The following is a 24,634-nucleotide window of genomic DNA, read 5'->3' as shown; positions in this document are numbered from 1 at the left end:
ACGTGGACCATGTGACGGTGACTATTGGTCACCGCCTCGTTTCAAAGGGGATGAAAATAAATGATAGCCATCAACAGCATCGTATCGTAGCACGGGTGAAGGGATGTGACATGGGCGCCGCGTATAGTCTCGATACCTGTGTTTACTCTTCGGCATAAAGTTTCTCACTATAACACCTAGAGGGAAAACTGGCGCCACCGTCTATGGGAGTTTTGTAGGGGCGTCGTACCGTCATGGGAATGACGGCATATGCGTCTGCGAGGCTCGTGTTGACTGATGTTGTAAGAGGCTTCGTTTAAAACGTGGATATGGCTACACAAATAACGCGTTCTTAAAGTAAAATCTTCATCAAATGGTTCCATTCACGGAAATTGCATCTTTACTCACCTACAATGTATGATGAAGGGAAGAAAAGCAAGAACAGACGACAAACTGTTTCAAAGTGAACGCGAATCTTGTCGTCTGTCCTCCAACTTTAGCGGCCCGCTGATACTTTTTTCGCATCATATACATGCAATTTTGTACATGCAATAACACGTTCTTATAGCTAAACAAAACATGGTTTTGCGTAATAATAAAGCTAAAACAGCTTTTTACGTGCAGTTCTAGTAGAAAATGAGTCGATATGACAGACGGAACGTTGCTCAATTGCCTGGCTCTCCGAGAACGATGCCACTCCGAAGTCACAGTATACCGGCATTCCCATGCATACCACAGCGCAGCAGCGCCAGATTTCCCTCTAGGTAATAAAGTAAGAAACTCTATGCTCTTCGGTACGCGTAATGCTCGCAAGGTACGAATCCTCTACGGCGGGCTGCCGAAAACGGAGCTCGAGCGGAGCCGCTCCTACCGTGAGTGTGTCGCGTGTGCCGCACAGGCCTGTGACTCTTTTTTTGGTATTATTGACCCCTATCTCCCACCTACTGATTTCCTGGCCGATCCCCCAAAGTGGCTTGCGCCATTTCACCGAGGGAAAAGAAAAGAATATATGCGTCTCTAACAAAGATACACATCGCTAGCGGTACGTTGATGCTAAAACACCCCGCAAATAAGGTGTGCTACGCCGAGATATACATATGCTGTGCTACCAGTGAGAGAAGAAAAAGAGTTTATTGGTAAGAAAGACAGACAGGTCGGCCTGAGGTACATTCCTCTAGCCATCTCATATGCGCTTAGGGAAGGGGGAGAGGGAAAGGAAGAGGAGCCTGGTGGGTGACAATAATGTCAGAAGAATGATGCAAAACACGTAACGGTTAAGTCTACGCATAGGCTTGAACACAGGACCGTAGTTTTCAAAGAGTCTTCAAGGGCATGGATGAATTGAAAATTAGATTTACATAAAGCCAAGTGCGCACCGATATAGAGTCCCCTGACAGGGGATGACTGTCGAAACTGACAAGAGCATCAATCAACCTCCGCAATCGAAAGTCCATGTTTTGAGGGCAGTGACATAGCAAATGCTTTATAGATTTATGCACATCGTGCATCTTGATCGTAGTCTGAAGGTTTTAGAAGGCAGTTGGAGAGTGATCATCAGTATTGTTGACGTTGTATACTTTATAACACGGCACATACCCACGAAGGGGATTGGCGGGTTCCACCTAGAGGCACGAACGCTACGTTAAAAATACCTTCTTCCGAAATTATTCAAGGTAAGTGCTGATTGAACTCGTGTAAGTACACGCTGCTGTATTGCTAGACAAACAACAAGCAGAAAGGAAAATTTGCGTAATAAGGAACCATCAACAATGTTGCGACATTCAGGAAACCACCCCCATGCCATCACCGCTGCCGTCATCGCGATGATAATAATCATTATCATCGTTCTGTTTTGTCCGTTCGATCTTCTTGCCGTGTGAAGAGTAGCAGCCTGTGCCTTACCTTTGTGTTGTATCACGTCTATTACGCTACTGTTGGTCTCGTACACTCAATGCCAGCTGCAACTAGCCGAATTTTCTGTTCTGATAAGTCTAGTACGCACCTATTTAGTCGGCTGCACCTCTATTCTGGGACAGTTTTACCGCCGAAATTATTTATGGCAAGGTATTTATTTATAGACTTCCCGTTCAATGATGAAAGGGTAATGTCATGTTCAGACATGGCGGCTCGTTCCACGTGCCCGCTTCAGAACAAACACGTTCTAATTTCTGCACCGTTTCCTCCCTTCAAGGGAAGTGAATTGTGTGAATAATGTATTTCCTCCATCTTACATAGGCAGCCCAAATTTGGGCGCTACCTCGTCAGTCTTCTTGACATTGGTTCTAGATATCGAGGGATGGAGGTCAGGCCAGTCATGTGAATATGTTGCTGTGGTAACACATCTCACCGCGTCAATGGGCTGGATTGGCGCGGTTGCAGGCTGCATACATCAGCATAGGTCTCCTCAAGACGTGGCAGCCCGCACCTTGAAACGATTGAAACGCTAAGTATGGTCACCCTTTCGGCTCTCGCACGCTTCTGTGAACTCGACTCTGGATACGCTAAAACGCTCATTGACGCTCAAAAACGCGTCAGAAGGTTTTCTCGATTCCTAATTGATCACACCCACTGCTAACGGCGCACATCACGTGGCAACTACGAAAGCCGGAGTTTCAGTTTCGATCTCGATTTTATAAGTCACAAGAGTCGCCAACTGGATTAGCAGGGTTTCACAGTAGCCTGACGTGAATCCGTATTGAGAAAAGGCTGCATCAACCGAAAAGACGCCTGAGAGGTGGTACAGCCAGAGGAAGTGTCAGGCTGCAGTCTCTTAAAGCCTTTGAAAGGAACGTTGTGACCCTTCTAGTCGTGCAGACTGGAGCCTACACCGATGACGGCGAAGGTTATCGATGCGGGCTGCAGTGAAGTCTGCGATGGTCTACCACAGGCAAAGAAACACCTGCAATCCAAGGATGAACGAACAAGCTAGCCTTGCACAACCGAGGACATGATCGTGCGACTGTTTATTGTTCAGACATGCTCATAACTGCCCATGCCATATATAGAGACAGCAGTCTCAATCCATTCTCGGTAGTTGGATATATTGGTGTAGACTCCCGGCACGCCTTCCAAGTTGCATCTGTTTCCGAAGGAGACGAGGCCTACGATTTCAAAGGCGTCGCCCCGCTTCCGCATCAAAGGTGCGCCGGAATCGCCCTGAAACGCAAGACAGAGGCCGTGTAGTTATCTTACGGCAATAAGTATGCACTTACATATAGCGTATTATGCACACGGTCATCACTGACCATTGGGGTCGAAGCTTCGAGGATCACAAAGGAACCTCAAAGGTACATTAGCTCCTCGCAACGAGCGATGGGATGAAAGATAATGTGCGTTATAAAAATTATAGGCCTCAAACACGGGTAGGTGGTACAGAGAGGAAGGGGAAGACATGTAGTTGGCTAGCCCTGTGAAGCGTATAGAAAGGATACCTGATAGGCTGTTAGAACAACGAGGCACGTGCCAAGGGAAAAGAGCCGTACATACTCGAGGAATAATTACATGAAGAAATTTGCAGCCGCCAGAGTAGTTTACTGTATAACTTCGCAAGGGCGCTTTTCTCCTAAGTTGGCTAAATATGCTGACTGCCTTGATCCCGAGCTGCGATGCAGGATATCGCGCAACATCTAAAGCCACGCAAGCCCCACAGCCCGAACTATAGGTTCGGAAAAATAAAGTTGAAGGGGATTGTATAGAACGAATTTGCTTATCCCGTTTTAAACTTCTGTGTACTTCAAGTACTACATTGATCGCCCATTCTAAAGCACACAGACGCCGAATTATCATGGACGGGCCGCGTTCCTCGCATATCTATGACTTGAGACCGGTGGGGAGCATAGTGCGTGGCAGCCAAACAACTTCGTTCCGCAAAAGAAGCGCATATTGCGGCACCAAAGCCAGATATTCTGTGAATAAGTCGACGTCGGTATTTTGATCGAAGCGATTCGTTTCGGAACTCTTCGCAAACAGCCGCAAGAAAACGGCAGCTTCCGACAGCTGCTGCCACCTCTCGTCCAGCACCAGGAACAGAAGACGACTGACACGTGCTCCTGACACTGTTCACAGGTGGCCCCACGGACACGTAGCAACAGCAACGGGCTATGTGGCGCTTTTTTCAAATAGAGGAGGATCAGGGGTCCTATGGGCGATTGCTCTAGGGTTTGTTTCGTCGGCTCCGGTTTTCGGAAACTGTATCGTTCATTCGGATTTCTGAAAAAATTATTGTTTACTCTACTGTTGCGTGCTTTTATGGAATTCTTTTGTTCTTCTTTCTTTTGCTGTTCCTCTTTGCCGTTACAGCCCGCGGGCAGGCACGGATATTCCTCTCCCTTTCGCTCTCTCCCTTCCCCTAGGACAAATGAAATGGCTAGAGGAATGCACCTCAAGACGACCTGTATGTCATCTAATAAACTCTTTCTTTACTTCTCTCACTGGTAGCACAGCAGATCTATATCGCGGCATAGTACACTTTAATTGCGCACTTTAATTTAATTCTACCATCACCGTAGCGTTAGCGGTGTGTATCTTTGTAAGAGACGCATATATGGGTACCAAGAGAAGGGAAACGCAGTCGAGAACGGTAGAAGACTAGGTGGAGCGATGAAATTAGAAAATTAGCGGGCGCTGGTTGGAATCGGTTGGCGCAGGACAGGGGTAATTGGAGATCTCAGGGAGAGGCCCTTCGTCCTTGCATTGGACATAAAACAGGACGACGACGACGACGACGATGATGATGATGATGATGATGATGATGATGTTCTTTTTGTCCCTCGATGAATTGGCGCAACCAGCTCTGGGGGATCGGCCAGCAAATCGGTAGGTGGGAGGGCTCAATAATACCAAAAAAGTCACAGGCCTTGTGCGGCAGGCGCTGCCCAGTCATAGCGTAAGCTGCAGGAGCGCCTCCATAGGAGCTACATTTTCGGCAGCACGCAGGGTTCGTTCCTTGCGAGGAGGCGCCATAACGCGTACCGAAGAATAAATACAGGTATCGAGACTACGCGGCGCACATGTCGCATCCCTTGACCCTGACGATACGGTGCTGTTGATGACGATGACGATGATGATCATTTGTTTGCATTCCCCTTGAAACGTGGCGGTGACAAATAGTCACCGCCTAGTCACATTGTACACGAATGGCGACAGAACGCACAGTGCAGCTGGACGTGACACAGGCGCAACTCTAGTAGCGTCCGGGCAGGATCCGGCATCCACGGCAGAACAAAGGCTCATCGGTAAATGTATAAGACGTCATTTGAGCTCCCTACTGTGTGTAGGAAGTTCGGGAGGGTTCATCCTCGCCGCCAAAATTTGGTGTAAGTGCGGCCGCCATGGAAGCCGACGTCGCAAATGCAGGAATTGGACATTGAATGAAATGGTATTGAATAAACTGCTACGGGATCGGCGACAAACACCACGAGGCACACTAACACACCTTGAAAGTACTCAACAGTGGTCTTACAAGAGAAGACTGGGCCTACAGCCAGCGTTTCAAAAAGTGGACTTGTCAGGGCACCCTGAAGAAAGCGAGCCCCCTTGTTTGAAGACGCATCCCAGCCTAAGGCATCCCTTGTTTGGCGACTGTCGATAAATTCAAGTCTCCAGCTTCCAGTAAACTTTTGTCTTGCTTGAACTTTGCGAACAGGATCTAAAAACATTTCGTGTGGCAGTCTCCTGACTAGTCTATGCCCATCTCCTGGCAAGCTCACCCAAAGAAGCCATCTGCTTTGTGTTGCGGTGATAGGCATTTCGTCATCGTCATGCCAGCATCAGGCCGCACACGATCACGTGAGCACGGTTCAGCCCTCGCGGCTGAACCGTGGACCATTCAGACTGAAATCCAGGAGTGCAGATTTTTGGGCTAGTTGGTTCCTCGCATCAATTGAAGTCATAGCGCTGGATCGACATGGACAAGAAAGATGCACGTCCTGTCGTCTTTCTTGTCCGTGTCAATCCAGCGCTACGACTTCAATTGATTCATTCAGACTGTGTGCACTCTTTTGTCTGCTGCGATCAGGGCGTGCTGTACGCGCTACTTATCATGACAACATTCGGTTTGTGCTAGGATAGGCACTGCTAGCGGGTCCACACAACGGCTTCGCTGACAAACCCCGTGACCACCGCGTCTGTAGCAGTGGCGGCATGCTACTTATCATGACAGCATCATCCCACCCTTGTCCCTTTCTTTTCTCTTCCTGTCACGACCATGTGCGTTTCGTGCTTGGGCACGCCTTACTCACGGGTTCACAAGAAGAAACACACTCAAACTGTTTCCTTTATTGCACAAGCAACACGTGCAACGGCCTCTCTTTCGTGTGTGTTTGGTCACAAACTTAGTGTGACGTACAATAAATTTTAGTTTATTCGCTCATGTGTGGTCGTAATTTTCCGTTGCCTGGATGGCGTGGCGTATCCAGGGGACGTACGGCTCGATGTTTGTGTAGACTCCCGGCACACCCTCGAGGTTGCAACCGTCTCCGAAAGACACTAGGCCCACAAGCTCATAGGTGTTGTCACGCTTCAGCATCAGCGGTGCACCCGAGTCGCCCTGCAACGTCGTGCACAAGTTCTACACTCGGTTTCGCTGCAGCGCCATGAAGGTAGCGAGAGTTCTCGTTAAAACCTGCGACTACGGACAAGCGAGCCGAGGCCACACGGTTTCCTTTTTCTTTTTTAGGTGGCGACTAGACAGAAAAAAAAAAAAAAGAACGAAGTCCATTTGGATTGATAACATAATATTTCAAACATTGATTTTCGTTAATTTCGCGAAAAGACTTTTTTTCTCTAGAACAGACAACGTATTCCAAACTACGATTTATCTTAACTTCCACGCCGAAAACCCAGCACGTATACGTCGGTGTGAGGTTATGGATTTCAAAGTTTTTTCTCGTATTGGGACTATTCTGGATCAATAACCGTTTTCGAAACTTGCTGAGTTATGTCTTCAGCTTCCTTAGAATCGAATGTAGTCCATCTTTACCAATAAATATTTACTACGCCCGATTAGACGCAGCGGAAATCCATGAATCGGGAGCTTTAGTGTGGTGTCTGTCGCCGTACGTATTTGATTTTTGCTTGTTTTATGGCTTATCGAGTTTTCTTTCGTGATAAGAAGGCCTTTCCGACACTACAGCCTCATGTAGTGTCGTTGAGCGTAAATACGGGCGGCAAGAAACGGAGGGGAGAGGACAGACGCTCACTCACAACTGAAGTTTAATGAAAGGGTTTCCACGGAGCGGAGGGCCGGACATGCGCAGTCAAAAGGCTGGTACAAAGCTCATGCATAATCACATGCAAAAATTGTAAAAAAGAAAGTAAAAAATGCTACCGCCCAATGGAGATAGCCGCTTTTTTTATCCGTCAAGGCAACTGACGGGAAACTGACACACGTGGCAGATTGTGCGTATATCTGGCCAGCCTCAATAATTTCTCTTGCCAGTATTTTATTAGACTTGTTTAAAATGGATGCATTTCTATATAGCGGAGTGCAAACGCAATCTTTGATGTGTGCAGGTAAGTGCATACCACGCGCAACAGCCTTTAAAGACGCCGATTGCTCCCTGAGTCGGTCGTTCATACATCGACCCGTTTTGCCAATGTAAACGTTTACCGCAGCGGAGCTGAATCTGGTAAGCGACCTCAGCGGCGCAAGTCACCATGGGGTTTACGTGTCTCTTCTCACATGAATTTTTTGCACTTTTCGCTCCGATTGCGCATTAGAGAGCACAACTTCGCGAGCTTACAGGGGGCTGTGAAAATTATATCCACCTCATGCTCGCGTTATACTTTCTTCAGGTTGTGCGAAACTGCATGTATCTACGGCGTCACCACACCCTTTCTTGGTTTCCGGTTTTCCTGTGTGGTTGCGGCGGGTGCCATTTTGAGCTTCTTTAAATGTGAATCACCCACGGCCACCAAAAGACTGGAGGGAAAACCCGAGCTTTCGGGACGTGGCAGCTGCAAATTGAAGCTGTGCTCGACTTTGTGCACACGGGACTTTCTCAAAGCCGAATTCAGGCACGACAAAGCAATCCATCGTTTGACGAGCTTAGTGCGTGAGGAGTCGTAAGGTAGAAGGATTTTCTTGGAGCGTGGTAAATATTCCCAACAAACATGGTCGTCCCATTTGAAATACAAAGCGAGGACTAAAAACTGCAACACGCCAATGGCGGGAAGTTCAAGGGTAAAAGACAAAGAACATGAAGTATTATTAAAAAGATCTCACACGCTACTAGCTGCTGATGGGGGCGTTTGGTCACTCGGTACACTTAAAGAAAACAAGAACGTCATCAACGTATCTGTATACTTATAAAACATGCGTTTCTAAAGTTCAGGTTGCAAATGGCGGTCCAACCTTCTCAGATCGTTCCCGTTTTCGCGGAAACGATCTGAGCTGTCTGCCCATTGTCGACGGCGACCTGCGGCTTGTGCTCCTCTCTGCACAGTGGTCTGCTGAGCCCAACGTTGCCTGGTTGCAGTCGCGCGCGTAGCTCTACGAGTCTCTTCTCCAGCATTGTATTTGGAAAGATTGGTTGCGCTTTCTAGACGATCACAAGGAAGAAGACAGGACAGGCCTGTCCTGTCTTCTTCCTTGTGATCGTCTAGAAAGTGCAACCAGTCTTTCCAAATACAATGAACCAACTTGCCCAACAACGCATTCTGCTAATCTTCTCCAGCAGTGGTTCGTACCTTGCGAGGAGGCGCCATAATGTGTAGCGAAGAAGTAACACGGGTAGGTATACCGAGACTACGTGGCGCACGTGTCACGTACCTTGATACGCGGCGCTATACGATGCAAGTGGTACCTGTCGTGACACCTGCTGTAATCATGTTGTCACGGGATCGGAAACTTGAGCGACAAAAGCACTCTGCCAACAGCATCAGTAACAAGAACGGACTTTTTAATACCGCGCGCTAGTGACTTCTTCTTGATCGCTATGTTTTTTTTTCTCTAAATGCCCATATGCCTTCTTATCGTGTTGTCCTACCGCACTACCGACGCGGCATTTGCCCCCATTTCAATGGATGCGTCGTCCCAATGAGAAAGCTAAGCGTGTGCATGCGCGAAACATTAAAAGAATCACTAAATTGGATAGGTACGGCTTTATGCGCTCCACAATTTGTAACTGCAATGTAAAGTGTGCATGTGTGGACGCTACGCGGCGCGCATGTGACGTCGCGTGACTTATCGCGAGTCAATCTCGGCGTTAGCTGCGACGGACACCGAACACCGATGGCAGCGGCGGACACTATCGCCAACCAAAACGGCTATTGGACTGAGCCCATAACAGCTGTGTGAAACTGGTATGCCAGACGGGAATGTCGAACAATTTGCTTCTTCACCATCAGACTTCGGTCAAAAACTATCTGCAGTTGAAAGACTATTACGATCAAAGTAAGTTGAGACCGGACTGGCATCCTTTGCTGAGGAAGTGCTCTTGCATGCCTCCCTTTCGATTTTCTAATATTGAATGCCATGTCTACTTGGGTGGTCGAAGTGTTTACATTATTGATTGCTCTATACTGGATTTCCTTGTGCGTTTAGACGCGGCTGTGCGCCTATTTCTGCTTCTGTGTATGTACTTCATGCATGCATCTCTTCGTAGTAAGTATAACAAAAAAATATACAGGATGCATCGATTTGGTTAACGATGCGCAGCATGACTGGACATGAAATATAGGCGCGCTTGCAGATATAACCCAAGCTGTCCATACCACACTGGCTACAGCGAGGTACAGTGAACAAACGCCGATCCTGTGCATCTCGTTTTCTTCTTCGCGTTTGTACCGTGTTTGCATTGTTTCGTATCGCGTTTGTCCAGTGCCTCTCGCGGTGTCCCGTCAGAAATCGCACCGTAAAATCATTTTTTCACAATGTCCTTAACAGGGTGAACATATAAAGAAACAAACGAAGAATGAGACGAGCTCGTAGTTCGGCGTACCTGACAGGCGTCTGAACCTTTCTTGTAGGCGCATATCTGCTGCGGTTTGAAGAAGGCGATTCCTCCGAGGCCCTGTATGCATTTCTCCAAGCTCCAGACCACCTGGGTTGTGTACCGCAGCATAGGTGAGCCGGTACCATCTGCGAGCATCACGTCAGGTGTAGAATACAACAACAACAACAACAACAACAACAACAACAACAACAACAACAACAACAACAACAACAACAACAACAACAACAACAACAACAACAACAACAACTATGGTGCATCTGCCTGTTGAATTTGAGGGCGTGGTTCATTACTTCACAGTGGTTTATGCTTGCTGTCTTTCTCATGCACTGTGCGTCGAAAGTCAGTTGTGTGACGGTGAACTAACCCACACCGCGTGCTACTGTTTCCAGGTGTCGGTGAAGTGCGGATCTGTGGTTGACTGCACTACAAATGCAGTTGCCATCGTTTTATTGCGCTTCTTTAAATGCTTGTACATCGCGTGAGATATCCACCATTTTTCCTTCATACGTGCTCGGGCACTGTTTTGCTATTTCTGTCGGTGGCTGACACCTGAAAATTTTCCATCACGCTTTCTGCTGCGGCTTAGCTTCGTTTCAAGGTTTCTCTCCTTCGTTTACTTTCGTTTTCTCTATTATTCTTTCTTTATTAGCCTCAAAGTTTCATCGTCTCAGTATATGACACTGGCAGCACACATCTTTTTATATCATACTTTTCAAAAACATCGCAAGCTGTGTGTTCCCGCCAAACACGCTCCACCCGATTTTTGGAGGTTATTTAATGAGCCAGGCTTCCTGTGGCTACTGCAACCAGATAAAATCGCTGACGTTCTAAATGCCAACTAGCAATCGCCAACTGTCGCCCTCTCCGGCCATGATTCTGAACAGTACTTTGTTGTGGCGCATACTAATCTCCCATCCTACCGTTGAGCTTTGCCACGATAAACTTAGTCAAACATTTGTTGCAAATGTTCTCTACAGAAGAAAGTTGAGATTAGGAGAAGGGAACAGACTTGGGCACTTCATCTAATGCGTAGAGCAGGCAGTGGCGCAGCCAGGAATAATTTTCGGTTAAGGAGACGCTGGGCAGGCGGTATCCTGGTGCACTCAATTTCGGGGGAGGAGGGGGGGAGGAGCTGATGTACTCGTTGTGCCTCTCCCCCCTTACGCCGCTGAGAGCAGGTATGCAGCGGTCTGTTGTAGGAGCAAAATGTGTGCGAGTGGAATCTTCAGGAACTCGAGGGTGGCGGAGGATTCGGGGGGTGCGACGAGATCTGGAAACCTGCAGGCACACCGCAGGACTGAGTCAGTCTGCGCAACTGTATGAGGCCGCGATTTTATAGCGACGCCTTTTCCGATGCTTTTCTTTTTTTCCTTATTTCTCCTTTCGCGCTGGGCAGAGCGACCATCCGGCCGCGTTATCAATGAGATCAGCCAGCCGGGAACTACGGGCGTTAAGAGCGGGCGTAGATTTGTGCCGAAGACATCGCTACAAAATCGCGGCCGAGACTTATGGTGCATATGCGAAGTCCTGCAGATGCGCTTCCCCACAGAATTGGTTGTACCTAAAGGTGATGGCGGGTGTGGTCGTGAAAGTAGAAATAAAGTAGGAAAGCACGAGTTGGTGCTGCCATAGTTGCCACAATATTTTCCTCGCTACACCCTCGCTGTTTGCAAGCTTACCATCGGCTCAATGGTGCCGTGAGTGGGAGGTCTTCTACATTGTGCAGGGGCACCCTAATAGTCTGGAAAAAGCCTACTTCCCTCACTTACGGTATTCCCTATTAGAAACCCAAGAACTGCGACATATGTATACTGGCGTTGAAAACACGTTGGACCAGAAAGAGAAGCACGTAATACACACGACGCTAGGCTTTAACTGAACTTTCGTTTCGCTGAAACATAGAATTCGTTGGATGCGTAGAACGTAGCAGGACCCAGACGGAAGGAAGCAGCGTTCATTCTTGTTGTTTTTTCTCTTTAACACAGAAGCGAACTGAACAAGTCGATACGCAGCTTATCTTGCAGATAAGCAGACAATTTTATGGTGTGATCGAGCCAGTCACGGGTCGCACCTATCGCCAGCTTTTTGATGCCTAACGTTTCAAAATGTTTCTCTTGTCAGCCAGCGTATGGAGCCATCCAAATACACGAGTGCCGTGAAACAAAAGGGGCCCAGGTGCACGGACGGAATGGTCAGCCAAATGGCCACCAGCCGCTAAAGCGCCGACTTCTGCTTGGTGCTCTGCGACGTCTCGAGCGAGCACCTATTGAACACTGCTGGGAGACGCCTTCGTCCTGTCGTCTACGAATACACAGGATTATTATTGCCATTGTTGTTCTTGACCGGAAGTGTGCGCATATTATAGCTATTATCACATGCGCCAGTGCCAAGCCGAGAAAAGTTGTTCCTCGGCACGCTGATAAAATTGATTAATTGGTTGAGTGACCGTTACGTAATGATGGAACAAGCAAGCTCGCTCACTCTCGCTGGTGACTCCCCACCCGGCGACGACCACGGTCTCCCCGACGAGGCTTACGGGTGACCGGGGCAGGCAGATGGTGCGCGCTTTGGGGCCCAGCTTGATCGGTGTCTCCAGCAAGAGAACGGCCAGGTCGTTCTTGAACGTCTGGAAGTCGAACTCCTGGTGTCGGTAAAAGTGCTTCACCACTACTTTGGTGCCCGTGGAGAACTTTGATGCGCCGTACAGCATCACGATGCTCGTGGCCTTCTGTCCGTTGGTCCTGCACGCCAAGTGACGGCGGCATCTCGCTAAAGTCACGTGGTGGCATTCCTCGCGTGATCCGACGCACAAGTAGCCGTACCAATAACCGCATCAAACGAGCTTTCAAGATGCTCGAGTAGGACTTGTTGGCCGAGTTGGTACGGGTTAATTTTCAAATAAATTGCACAAAAGAAAACGACACGTAAGACTCGACAACGGGTCAGGTGCCTGACAAGAGAGACAACTGACTCACTTGTCCTGTGGTCTAGTTTGATATGACGCCTTCCTTGGTGCCATTTCTTCCAAGAAGGTTTGAATATGTTTCATTAAGTGCTATAAATCGGAGTAACTAATCTGAAGACACCCTCTGTCAAATGCCTACTGCGTCAAAGTGTATGCGCTTTTCGGGAAATTAACGTAAAATGGATGAAATTTGATTGACGTGGGCTGCCTAGTTTGTTGCTGATACTTGGGAGATTTTAGAGCTACAATTTTAGTGGAACTCCAAGTTGAAAATGCGAACAGCAGCGATGACATTGGTAGCACCATGTCTAAGCCAGAATGAATGAATTCTTTAATATCCTGTCACGCGGAAGTTCTTGGCTTGGAGAGGTCAATATCAGCAAGCTTGCATCACTGCGAGAGCCTTTGTGCCAGAAAATAACGACACACAACCGCGCAGTAACTAATCGGCTTACGCGGTTGCATTGTTCACAGTGTCACCAAATGTCAGCACTGCCATAAGCTGAGAGTTATAATTTTCTCAGGGAGGAAGGGGGGGGGGGTAGTCATTAGCCCATCCACATATCCCATTTTCTCTATTTTCGTTTCCCCCCTCTTATATAATTTACGCACACACACACACGTCTCCACAGTGCCCACTTTCTCACCCCTCTCCCATATATTGAGGAGACGCTGCTTTCTTTTTTGTTCGTTGCTTGGCCCATGGAGGTTGCAAACCCAATATGCAAGAACAAACGAAACTTCACTGCAGGTCGCCTTCGTGCAGATAATCACTTGATGACTTAGCATGGCGCAAGCATAGCCCAATGAATTAAAGACAATTTATTCTTATCGACATAATAAAGGGCATGTGGACAAGTGCACACAATTTCAACAGAATACAAAACAAGCTTTCAACAAAGAAACAAAAATTTTCAGCGACCATTCGGTGCAGCCACATAACTCACCGTTTTTTGGTCTCGTCGTCGATGTCTGCGGTCAACCGTAACTTATAAATTGCCATTTGGCCATCATGCACAATTTTCTTACTATGACGTCCCTTTAGGATTGCTCAGTGATGCGCTCTGACTTCATAAAGCTGCAGAGGAGTGTAGTAGATATGCGGAGGTCATTAGCAGGGCGTCTCACCAGGCTGCCCGAATGTAACAGCCGGCATGAGCTTTCGGGGTAAAATCTTCCCCTTAGGTTTTTCGCTTCGCCAATGTACGCTACCTGACAGCCGGAGCAGTTGGTTTTGTAGACGACCCCTCGAGCCCAAGGACCGTGCACCAAGAGAAAGCTCAAGAGAGAGAGAGCTCAGGCGGTCGTCTACAATACCAACTGTTCCGAGTGTCAGGCAACATACACTGGCGAAACAAAAAACCTAAACCAAAGGATCACACAACACAACACTGTGTCACATCAATGTCAGAACCGTCTCTCGACTGCACAACTGGGCCCCTTGTCGAACGTTCAGAACATGCGGATCACAAAATTGCGTTACAAACAACCAAAATTCAAACGACAGAAACCAACCAACCAAAACGACTGTTATTGAGGTCACGGTGTACTACGAGACCTAACAACCTGACGTAATCTAACCTAACCTAACCTTCAGAATAAAATGATATCGATGTATTTTCCGCTATTTGCTGGCACTATGAATGTAAAGCCACCAGTGGCAAACTTTCTCTCATGCGTTCTGCGGCACGCTGATCTGGCTTTGCACAGTAGTGCAACTGTCCTTGGAATTTTGTGAAACCTTTCTCCTTTAATTTCACTCCTTCCTGCTTAGCATAGCTTCCGAGCTGCCTGTTACATTGTGCCTATCTAGTATGTCGTTACTGCATCTCTGACATTAAGTAATAATTGTTTAAAACCGAGTGGAGCGCAGCGATTCGAGTTGACTGATGAAGGGACTCTGCTTCAAAAATGCTCCATGGGGAATCCTCTAACGAGGAGTTGCTTGGAATGGACACCTTTACTCCGTTACATTAGAGTAGATTCCGAAATCAATTTGCAAAGCTGGTTGCTCAGAAATCAGTCATTGAAGCGCAATAAAATTTGGGTCAAGAGGCGGAAGTGGTGTCACCAACTTTGTCACATGAACAACGGACCAAATCATCATCATCATCATCATCATCATCATCATCATCATCATCATCATCATCATCACCACCACCATCACCACCTTCGTCGTCGTCATCGGCGTCGTCGTCGTCGAGGATGAGGGCAAAGTAGATAAACACTGCATAGGCATTAGGACATCTTCCATGCGTCAACTGAAGCTGCAGTGTGGTGTATACTTTGTAGTAATCTGCTACAGCTCTGCCTTTATGTTTTCGGGCTTGCACACGACAAGGTGACTGAGAACCGCAAGAGCATACTGGCCGTCTACAGGTAATGATGTTCCTGTAGCGAAGGTAACGCTGCTCCTCTGAGCGCACGTGCTAGTAGCGCTTACCAAATGGTGCAGTGGCCGGCCGTGAGGATGTGCCTTGCAGTCAGAATTGATCCGGCACATCGAGTTAGTATGGTCCGGTAGCGGACTTGCAGGAAGACCTGCGCCACCGGGAAAGATACAGCCAATGCAAACATAATAAGAAACCAGTCGTACCGCGTGACAAAGTAGAACACGTGCCGCGATAATGTTTTGATTGTGAAGTGATGGGAAAAGATTTGGCGAGGCCAATGTGCCTCCACAATTGAGAGCTGTGGAAATTGAGCAGCGGGAAGTGTACTTGACCACAAAATCGTTGGATAGGTTCTGTGAACTCTGAATGCATATTTAAACAATAAATCTGAAAAACACGAAAAACTGCAAATTGAAAATGAGGACAACGGAGATGTCCTGGCTATGAGAGGCATGCATTAGAAATTTAACGAGTTGATAGATAGTTTGAAGAGTCTAAACACGTCAAGAACCTGTCAGGGGATGTGCCAAAAAAAAAAAAAGCTTCCCGTAATGCGGCTGGTGAGCGTGCTGATCGACAAGCGGCAGGAATTAATTTTTTTTTTTACTTCTCTCTGTCTCACAACTTTCATAATATCTGATACTGTGCCTTTTGTAAACAAATTCTACAGATTAGGAGAAATAAATTCTGGCAGGCGTTACCATGCGTCACTTGAGGGTTGGCGAGAAAGTGCAGGCGTCGGCCGCGAACCAACGCACCACCATGACTGGACAAAGTTGTTGCCTACCCCATAAATATGCGCATACCATGCAGGAAAAAAAACATAATATCGTCCCGCTGAAGGAACACCGTACGCTGAAGCAGCGCCAACAAATACGTTGTCTTATTTTTTACTTCGAACGCTCCAAAAGAAAAAAAAAACGCGAAAGTTTGTCGAACACGTCATTACCGATTAACGACGTCCCTTGGCGGATATCATTCGCAAGAAAAACCAAAGCAATCGATTCACTTATAAAACTACGTCAAAAGAGGCTTTCACCGCGAGCCGTGCTTCACAGTGCTACATGCGTAATCAGGTAAATTCAACATACTGTCACGTGTTAGTGACGGTGAAGAAAGCACCAATACTGGGAATGACGAAACTAGCGTTTTAGTGGGCGGACTTGCGCCCTCAAAAACAGGCTACACTTAAAGAACGGCGACAGCGGCAAACACAGTCGGCGATCGTCGAAAATCTGATCAGTGGGTCAAGCGCGTCAGCTTTTATACACGAGTCATCGAACGTTCCAGAGGGTGTGTCTTCCAGAAAGTTCTACACGATTCGCGTCGCGCATGCATGCAATCAGATTACAGAAGGTTCGGCGACAACAGACAGCGGATAGAACCATCAATAACATTCTAGAAACTTCCGATACATCCAGGCTTGTCCTGCGCTGTGCGATAACATATGCTAGGTGGTGAAACGTGGCCACCCGATAAACAAGTTCACGTGCCAATCAAGGCCAATTTTGTGGCTTAAATGGACGTTTTCAAATGTTGAAACTTAAAACTTAACTTTGATGACGATTTACTTCAGCTTTGTAAGTTTGTAACTGAGAAGTTGATTAATGTATTTAGTTTAATTCGTGAATCGATTGCTTTGGGTTTTCTTGCAAATGATGTCCACCTGGGCTCACAATTAATCTCTAGTGATGTGATTCGAGTAACATTTGTGAGATGTTTCTAAAAAAGTACTGGAAGTAAAAAAGGCGCCGTATAGGAGCCGAATTTTGCACTTCGCTCGTGTTGCCTAGCTAATTGTGAATTTAATGTGATTAATTGTAAGTTGATTGTGCGCGGCGATTCGCCCGGCAGAGCACGTGGCCAATTGTTTCTATCAATATGTGTAACGTAACCTCACAACTGCAGAGCGGGCCAGGTCGATATATATTTCGTCCATCGTAGTCACGTTTAGCTAATAAATTTTAGTTGTCAGAGTCAAGTAAAGAAACACTAATTGGCTGGGCTGAGTGAGCATTGATTAGATCTGAGACAATACGACTGCACAAAGTGTGTCGCCTCAGCCCGCTGCTTGGAAGGTGCATGTAAACTGAGACAGGCCAAGTCCGAGGCTCGTAGCCAGCAATGAAAAGCCGGATTCGCTCCCTGCACTCTCTGTTAGCTTGCTCCAACGGTTCGACAGGAACAAGTTGACGTAAGCTCTGTTGAGTCTGACAGTCTGACTTGTGACTCGACATGCCTGCGTCGGGTTAAAAAAAATTGTCAAACAATAATCCTCATCTACGTTGCATGAGTTTGCTTCCTCTAACAATCTTCGTTCGCTGCTTTCTTGTAGAGAACGCTCTCCCTCTCGAGATAATCCGCGCATGCCCTTGGGGACCTCAATGCACCCCGAACGCAGCGTTAAAGAGAGGAATGGTGCGCATGTTAGGTCACGATTATTATTTGAGGAGAAAATTACTATCAAACGATGTAAATGTTCAGTTTTACAACTTAACCACGTAAGTAGCCAAAAACAGTATCGTCCCTCCTACGAGCAGCGTCGCAGTTTCCTGATTTCACTTCCCTGCATCAACGCATCAATCTAGTTTAGAAAGAACGAAATATCAGTGACGAACTTGGTCTTACCACCCATGGGAACCTCTCGATGTCAGCTATGAGCCCGTTTACAATTCGGTAGTCGACAGATGCAATGCCGCATGCTGCAAAAAAAAAAAAAAAATTCCGTGCACGCGTGGTAAGTATACGTATGAGGAATAGCAATGAGAAAGCGCAGAAAGATAAGGAATGTTATTTTTGAAACACCTGAAACAATTTTCAAACTTTACAAAACTCACGCTTAATTAAATTTTGAGTTGCTGAACGTAACCCTAATGCTCGTTTGGTATCGTTGCGAATACGTTTCCTTATTATGCACACTTGTTCTTTCTTCAGTTTTACGTAGCTGCCACATTTATTTGGTACGGTATGTTGCTATGTAGGCTCTGTCAAAGTGAAGAAAGAGCACCAAGAACGCACGGCTTTTGCCAAAGGTGCAATGCCAAAGGTGCAGAAGCAACTTCTACATTGACAAGATGTGTCAATGGGCCTCACGACAGGCCTAATTTCGTGCGCGTTGTGCACCAAAGCTCGAAAATGTGCAGAGCTCACTTCCTGATAACCTGTGTGCATTTGCAACGTCACGACACCCCAGCAAGAGACGCGCACTTGCTGGTTACGAAACATGGCAAGTGCTGTACATCCGGGCTAACATTACAATACGCAAGTGTGTAAACAAATTATGCATTCCTAGAGTTTCTTTGTAATTTTTCTTTCACAGTACCGAATTCAAGATTAAACCACATTAGTTGGCTTTGGTACAGGTGGGCACGTACATTTGTGGTTCAGTCCGACTTCTCCAGGGGCAAGACCCTGTAGCGCGTTCGCTTGTTTGGACAGGAACAAACACTGAAAGTATACAGGCAACATTAGTTCTTTGCACTAGAGACCTACATATTCTAGTTGATCATCTCTTAAAAAAACTTCATGGCTTTCGCCAATGATCTCGTTGAGAATACGTTATAGAATTTGGATTTCCTTATATTTTAAATGCGAGAAAATTCATTACAATTGTTGCCCAACGCATCAATATTCAAGTGCTGGTTGAGTCGTTCAGAAAAGAGTTGCAGGGAGCTTAAGCTTCGCCTTTAAGAGTGGAATGCGATTGCGTTATCACGCCCCGTTCGCCTCGCCTTCTCATTCGCTTGCCAAACGCGTCCGATTGTTCATGTACGATGGACTATGGCAATCGCCTTTACTTTCCCGTAATAACCTCACTGATCCGAATCCATCACACGCGTCTCAAGAGCGAGCGTACGCTCCGGCGCTTTATACCCTAGCGCTTACGTCATCGCTCCTGCTGGCTCTTCCAGCTCCCTCATGGCTCGGTTGAGGCGTCCACCGAGAAGCGATACGGTTACTTCGCCTCTCCTTTCCTCCAAAATCGAATTTTTATGCGTTACAAACGCATCCGATTATTCAAGTACAATGAACTATCACAGTCACCATTCATTTCGCATAATTACTTCATTCATAATTAGGATATTCATAATTACTCTTGTACACTTGAGTAAGTGCCTCGAACACGCTTCATTAGGTTGAAGACAGCCACCCACTAACTAGGTCCCCCGAGTATCTACACATAGCGTCCGAGGCCACTGAGACAGACATGAAACGGCAGCTGGAGCAGGGGTTTCTGTTTGAGTTTCCGCGTAACAGAATTATGTTTTCTCGCATATTAAAATTACAGTCCGACGTTATCGTGTCTGTAGGGTGTGTGTAAGTCGTGCTTTACGAATTTTCTGACGCGTGTTACTTTGAGAAATTCAATTAGTTCGGCAACGCCTATGCGCCACGCGGAGGGCCGGCGTGTTTCGGGATGATTTTTTTCCTAAAGGACAACGCCGCTGACGTCGGTGCCGGCACCAGATTTCCTGTGACACGGGGCCCTTAACCCAATCGCACAAAACCGAAAGACTGCGGCCGAGCGTGGCTGGCAGTTGAACGACACCGCACGAGTGTTACCTCAGCAGTTTACCAGATTGCGACCGCGATTAGAGGTTGATTTCAATCAAAAAGCTAATCAAGAAAGAACGCACTGTAATGAAGCGTCAGTATACAATCACAACATGTGTGTTGCAAAACTTGTGCCAGCCTTCGCGAAATTCCGGGTCATAAAATGTCGTCTTCAGTCGCGATGAGGAAATTTCGGACTCGTTTTTGCCAGTGCTCTCCAATGGTATAGAAAGTAAAAAAATTCGGCTGAGACACTTAAGACTGCTTACGTATGAGAATGCGAAAGCATTCCCCTTAAAATTATGAGATTTTACGTGCCAAGACCACGATCCGATTATCAGACACACCACGGTGCAAGATTAATTTGAGAACTGGATTAATTTGACAACCTGGGATTCTTTACCGGGCACCTAAATCTAAGAGCACAGATGTTCTTGCATTTCGCCTGCATAGAAATGCGGCCGCCGTGGCCAGGATTTGATCCGCGGCCTATAGTAGCGCAATTCACCAAAGCCACTAGTCCCTTTGGTGAAATGTTTTTTTTCCGCGCGCTCCTAGATTGCTCAAGTTCTTGCCTGCGTTCAAACAGCGAATCGGTAAGGCTAAATCGAAACGGAGTTCGTAACTCAAAGGACCATTCAGCGGCTCACCACCTCTTCCCCTTTGGCAGCGCCATCACGTGACCAATGACGCACGCACTAGGCCGCACCTTTCGACGTGAATGAATGAACGAATTCTGGGGTTTTACGTGCCAGAACCACCACTTGATTATGAGGCAAGCCGCAGTTGCGGACTCCGGATTAATTCTGACCACCAGGGGATCTCTAACGTTCACCCAATTCATGGGACACGAGCGTTTTTGCATTTCGCCTCCATCGCGATGCGGCCGCCGCGGTGGGGATCTGATCCCGTGACCTCGTGCTTAGCAGCACAACACCGTAGCCGCTAAGCGCCCGCGGGGGGTTACCATACGCCGTGACGTGTGCAATGACGTACGCACGCGCTAGGCGCACCTTCAGTCAACCAGAACCGTGGAGGCGCCGTGGCGTCAAAACCTGACTTAACGTCAGAGGCATCTTCATACCTCGGACAAGCAGTTGTTTTCCATGCAAGGAACCCGAAACAATAGAACACGTATTCCTAGATGGTAGGGACCCGCTTTTTCGCTGGGATTTACTTGAGCGCCCATTGAAAAATCAGTTAACCCTCGACTCATATGGCATAGGGTTCTTTCCGGTAAGTGCATCAGACGAATGCTATGAGACCTCATTATGGTCCTGGGCCTCCGCGCGTTGTGGAAAGCGAGAATGGGATTTGTGCATGCAGACCCAGTTGTTCGTACTGTTCGCGAACCCTTCATTGAAAGTGTTGGGTGTCTGAGAGAGGTATACATCGTGTGCTCTCTGATCCACCAGAGCGAATTTATTTACTTGATGATTTCGCATCGTTCAAAAAATTTTAACTCCGCTTTAGCCAAAGTGTGGCTGGTACGTTTTGTGCCTTGCAACCCGTGGTTTTAATTGTCGGAATCGGCACTAAAGAAGGAAAAAGGAAAGAAAAAGAAAGCGGCAGTGGCGTCAGAGAAGTGCGCCCGCCTCGCATTCCGGAAGCTCGTGTTCGATTCCCACCCCGACCCGAAATTTACCAAAATTTCTTTAAAAGCGAATTATTACTTTGTTTACCGGAACCTCCTTGAGAAGTCTGACGTAAATCCGAGCATTTGTAACGTGTTGTTGCTGATTGCGTCGTCGGCCATTTTTGGTCGGATAGCTCGGTGGCGTCGTGGGCGACGCCAGATTTTCGCGTAATGGGGCATTTAAATGCTTTCGCATCAAAAAAAAAAAAAAAAAACTGGAGATTAAGCATCGATTAAGGTGGACGTTGACTGACGGTCTTTGTTCTATTAGCAATTGTGAATGACAAGTTATTGCGTTCTCGTAGTGCTTGTAGCCAATAATGAACTTGTGCGCGCCCCTTTTGCCGGTGAGTTAATGTTAACGCGATAACGTTAAGGTCCCCATCTTGCAGAAAATCCGGTGTCGGTGTCGGCGTCGCTGTACGTGAGCCAGCCTATCCGTATGTATTTAGGTATATGTATACGCCATGTATTGCTATATGACATTCGGCATATGCGCGGGTTATATTGCCACACCAATCTATCACTAAAGTTGCTCATACGTTGTCTTACATTCTTGACAAAGTTATTCCTCGTAATTTCGAGAACGACAGCCCGCAAAACAAAGCTCGTGCAACAAAACACAGGCACAAGGTGTCTTTTATGTTGAATCTTCTCAGAATTAAATATTAAAAGTGCGAAACAATGACAGAAACCTGATAATTATGTAATTTTCTTGTCGCGGCTGCGCACTCCCTCCGGGATCGGCATACACAAGAGGCCGCGTTTCTACCAGAATGCTCGCCTTCGTTCAGAGAGTTCGCCGCCAGCGTTCCCCGGTAAACATTACGGTTACATAAGCTGCAGTTGTCGGGAAGCGTGAGAAGCAGTCTGGGATCTTCGAATGGTGCCGCGTTGCACTATTAAAGGGCGAAGCTTAAGCGTCCTCCAATTTTAATATGATAAAAACGAAACACACATGAGTGTGAAATAAGTCGGTAGTTAATTATTCTGCAGGGCGGACTCCCTAGAATACGCATAAGACATCATCCTACCACCTTGAGTTTGTGACGATGAGGTATGCAACGCTTTGGAATGAAAGAATGCAACTTTGACATATATCTAATCATTCCGTCATAATTCCTGAATGCCGGGTATATGTATGCCCTCGTACGCAATTTAAGCTAGCGTACATCAAGCGATCGTACGAGATTATCATAAGAACGAAGAAGCAAACGATGATATTAGTAATTTTAATCGCAAAAGAAAGGAGAGATTTCATTCACATAGAAAAACGGGTGTAAGAATGCTTCAGGCAAATATTCCTTCAGGAAAATATTTGTATGGTGCTTGCAAAACGGGAAACAATATGCGATGGGCATGGTCAAATCTACGCTTTCTTATGTGTGTCTGCCTTAAATCTCGTTTATCTCGTACTCTGAAAATGTGGGAGTGAATCATGGGACTGTTAGGCTGTGTCAGGTTACAGTGGTATAAGTAAAAAGAAGGAGAATAAGAAGTCCATTTTACAAATGACATATACAGGACATATAAAAGATGGGAATGAGAGGAAAAATGAAAAATCACATGACTTTCAAAACTGAAATCGCTGCACGGAGCAAGGGCAGTGCAACTGATTTTTGTTATGGAAGTTTGAAGGAGGTCCCTAGTAATCAAATAACGCGCTTCTCCAATTTTACCTAGAAGCATATTTCATGCTTCTGGTTCTCACTCGCTGACTAAATAATAGCAACTATGTTTTTCACTTGACCCCCTTGGCACGTACCTGAGAAAGCAGAAGTAAAAATAAGACCCCTAATCCTGCGCGCTCGACGCAACCGCTCTTGAAGAAAGCCCGAGCCACAAGGCTGCCTGCAGACATGACTGCAATAAATATTACTTCACGTATAAAAAACTTATTACTTTCTCTTCATACACTTTATGCCACATGGCGTGCTCTTCCAGGCCGGCTGGCGTGAGCAGCATACGCGTAAGAACTCACGTGACCGTTGGCGGAGCGTTCACAGCTCAGGTTTCGTTAGCGAACGCGATGACGTGAGTCAAAAAAATCCTCGACGGGAGGCCAACACACAAAAACGTTTTCCTCGCGTTACAAGGCGGCCGTCCTAAAACAAAGCGCATCGCACACTTGCCGGCAGCGCCCGAAGAATACAAAAGTAGAACGGCGATCACGACTGCGCCATCTGGAGTGAGCACGTCATACTTAATACGCGCCGAAGAGCCGCGTCGACTCTTTACGACTTTTCAATTCACCCGAGGAAACACTAACGAGGTCCGCTTTGCATGTCCGCTCGCTACAACCCATTTCTGTAAGCGTTTCGACGGCCTTCTACGGTTCAGCGCATTATTCAGTACGTGCCACGAACTGCTTCGCTTTGTGACGCCCTTCGTGGAGGTTTGAAGGCGAATGCGGCTTCGACCACGCAGCTCGTGGTCGCAGCTGCTTGACGTGCAGACGTGAATTCAAGGAAAGCCGCTATTGTGAGAGATGGCTACAGGTGCAACTTTTTTTGGAAGGCGGGGAAGAGTGCAATTCCTCGATTGGTTATTCCCAGCATGGCGAATGTTATATCAACGGTGTCGCTCGCACATGTGCGCTGTCTGACGAGACCCCCCCCCCCCAAAAAAAAAAAAAAAAAAAAGAAAGAAAAAACGTAGAACACGTAGAGTTCGAAGCAGCTATATCCGACAGACAGGCAAAACCGTGAAACCTGCAGCGAGGACCATTGAGAAACGATTCCAATCGCACTCACTGACCAAGCAAGACAGGACGCAGACTCCGCAACTTAATGCCAACGACTGCGCTAAGCAGCTCCTATATGCCAGGAACACCAGTCGCACGATACACCAACTCCAATATCACGCTTTGTGTCTGACCCTAGGATGAAAGGTTTTACTGGCTGTGAAATTTCTTGGCGTTTCCTTCCCGTATAACTCTCCATTTAAATAACGCCTTCGGTGTGATTCGTAGATAGAAGAGATGGCCGTTATCGTACACCTTTTTATTGTATAGCTAAATTTGTACTATGCTTGCGCATTAATGTACTAGTGGCTTTGTGCAAAGTCCATGACAGTAGTAACTGTGCCTCACGTGCCACGTGCGGTTTTTCTTTCAATTGGGCAGTAAAAATGTAGTTACTGCATTTCATCA

At 47.0% G+C, this 24,634-nt stretch overlaps 1 protein-coding gene across 3 annotated transcripts; it reads right to left on the bottom strand.

Annotated features, from left to right (window-relative positions):
• Nucleotides 1-2,905: 2,905 nt before the first annotated feature.
• LOC126527165 (trypsin alpha-4-like) lies at nucleotides 2,906-23,636 on the bottom strand. Of its 3 annotated transcripts, XM_055068597.2 has the most exons (8): nucleotides 23,465-23,636; nucleotides 23,249-23,346; nucleotides 18,668-18,740; nucleotides 17,922-17,995; nucleotides 15,344-15,441; nucleotides 12,417-12,676; nucleotides 9,921-10,060; nucleotides 2,906-3,135 (listed from the first exon to the last, which is right to left on the bottom strand). In XM_055068597.2, the coding sequence occupies exons 2-8, from the start codon at nucleotides 23,342-23,344 to the stop codon at nucleotides 2,950-2,952; spliced, it is 927 nt and encodes a 308-aa protein (XP_054924572.1). In that variant the 5' UTR covers nucleotides 23,345-23,346; nucleotides 23,465-23,636; the 3' UTR covers nucleotides 2,906-2,949. The 3 variants fall into 3 exon arrangements, with proteins under 3 accessions (XP_054924572.1, XP_054924571.1, XP_054924573.1); XM_055068596.1 differs by lacking the exon at nucleotides 23,465-23,636 and having other exon boundaries at nucleotides 23,249-23,458; XM_055068598.1 differs by lacking the exons at nucleotides 2,906-3,135; nucleotides 23,465-23,636 and adding an exon at nucleotides 6,241-6,526 and having other exon boundaries at nucleotides 23,249-23,458.
• Nucleotides 23,637-24,634: the final 998 nt, after the last annotated feature.

The sequence above is a fragment of the Dermacentor andersoni genome, chromosome 9 (assembly GCF_023375885.2).
Source record: "Dermacentor andersoni chromosome 9, qqDerAnde1_hic_scaffold, whole genome shotgun sequence".
Classification (NCBI taxonomy): Eukaryota; Metazoa; Arthropoda; class Arachnida; order Ixodida; family Ixodidae; genus Dermacentor; species Dermacentor andersoni.
This window is presented reverse-complemented; position numbering and strand designations above follow the sequence as displayed.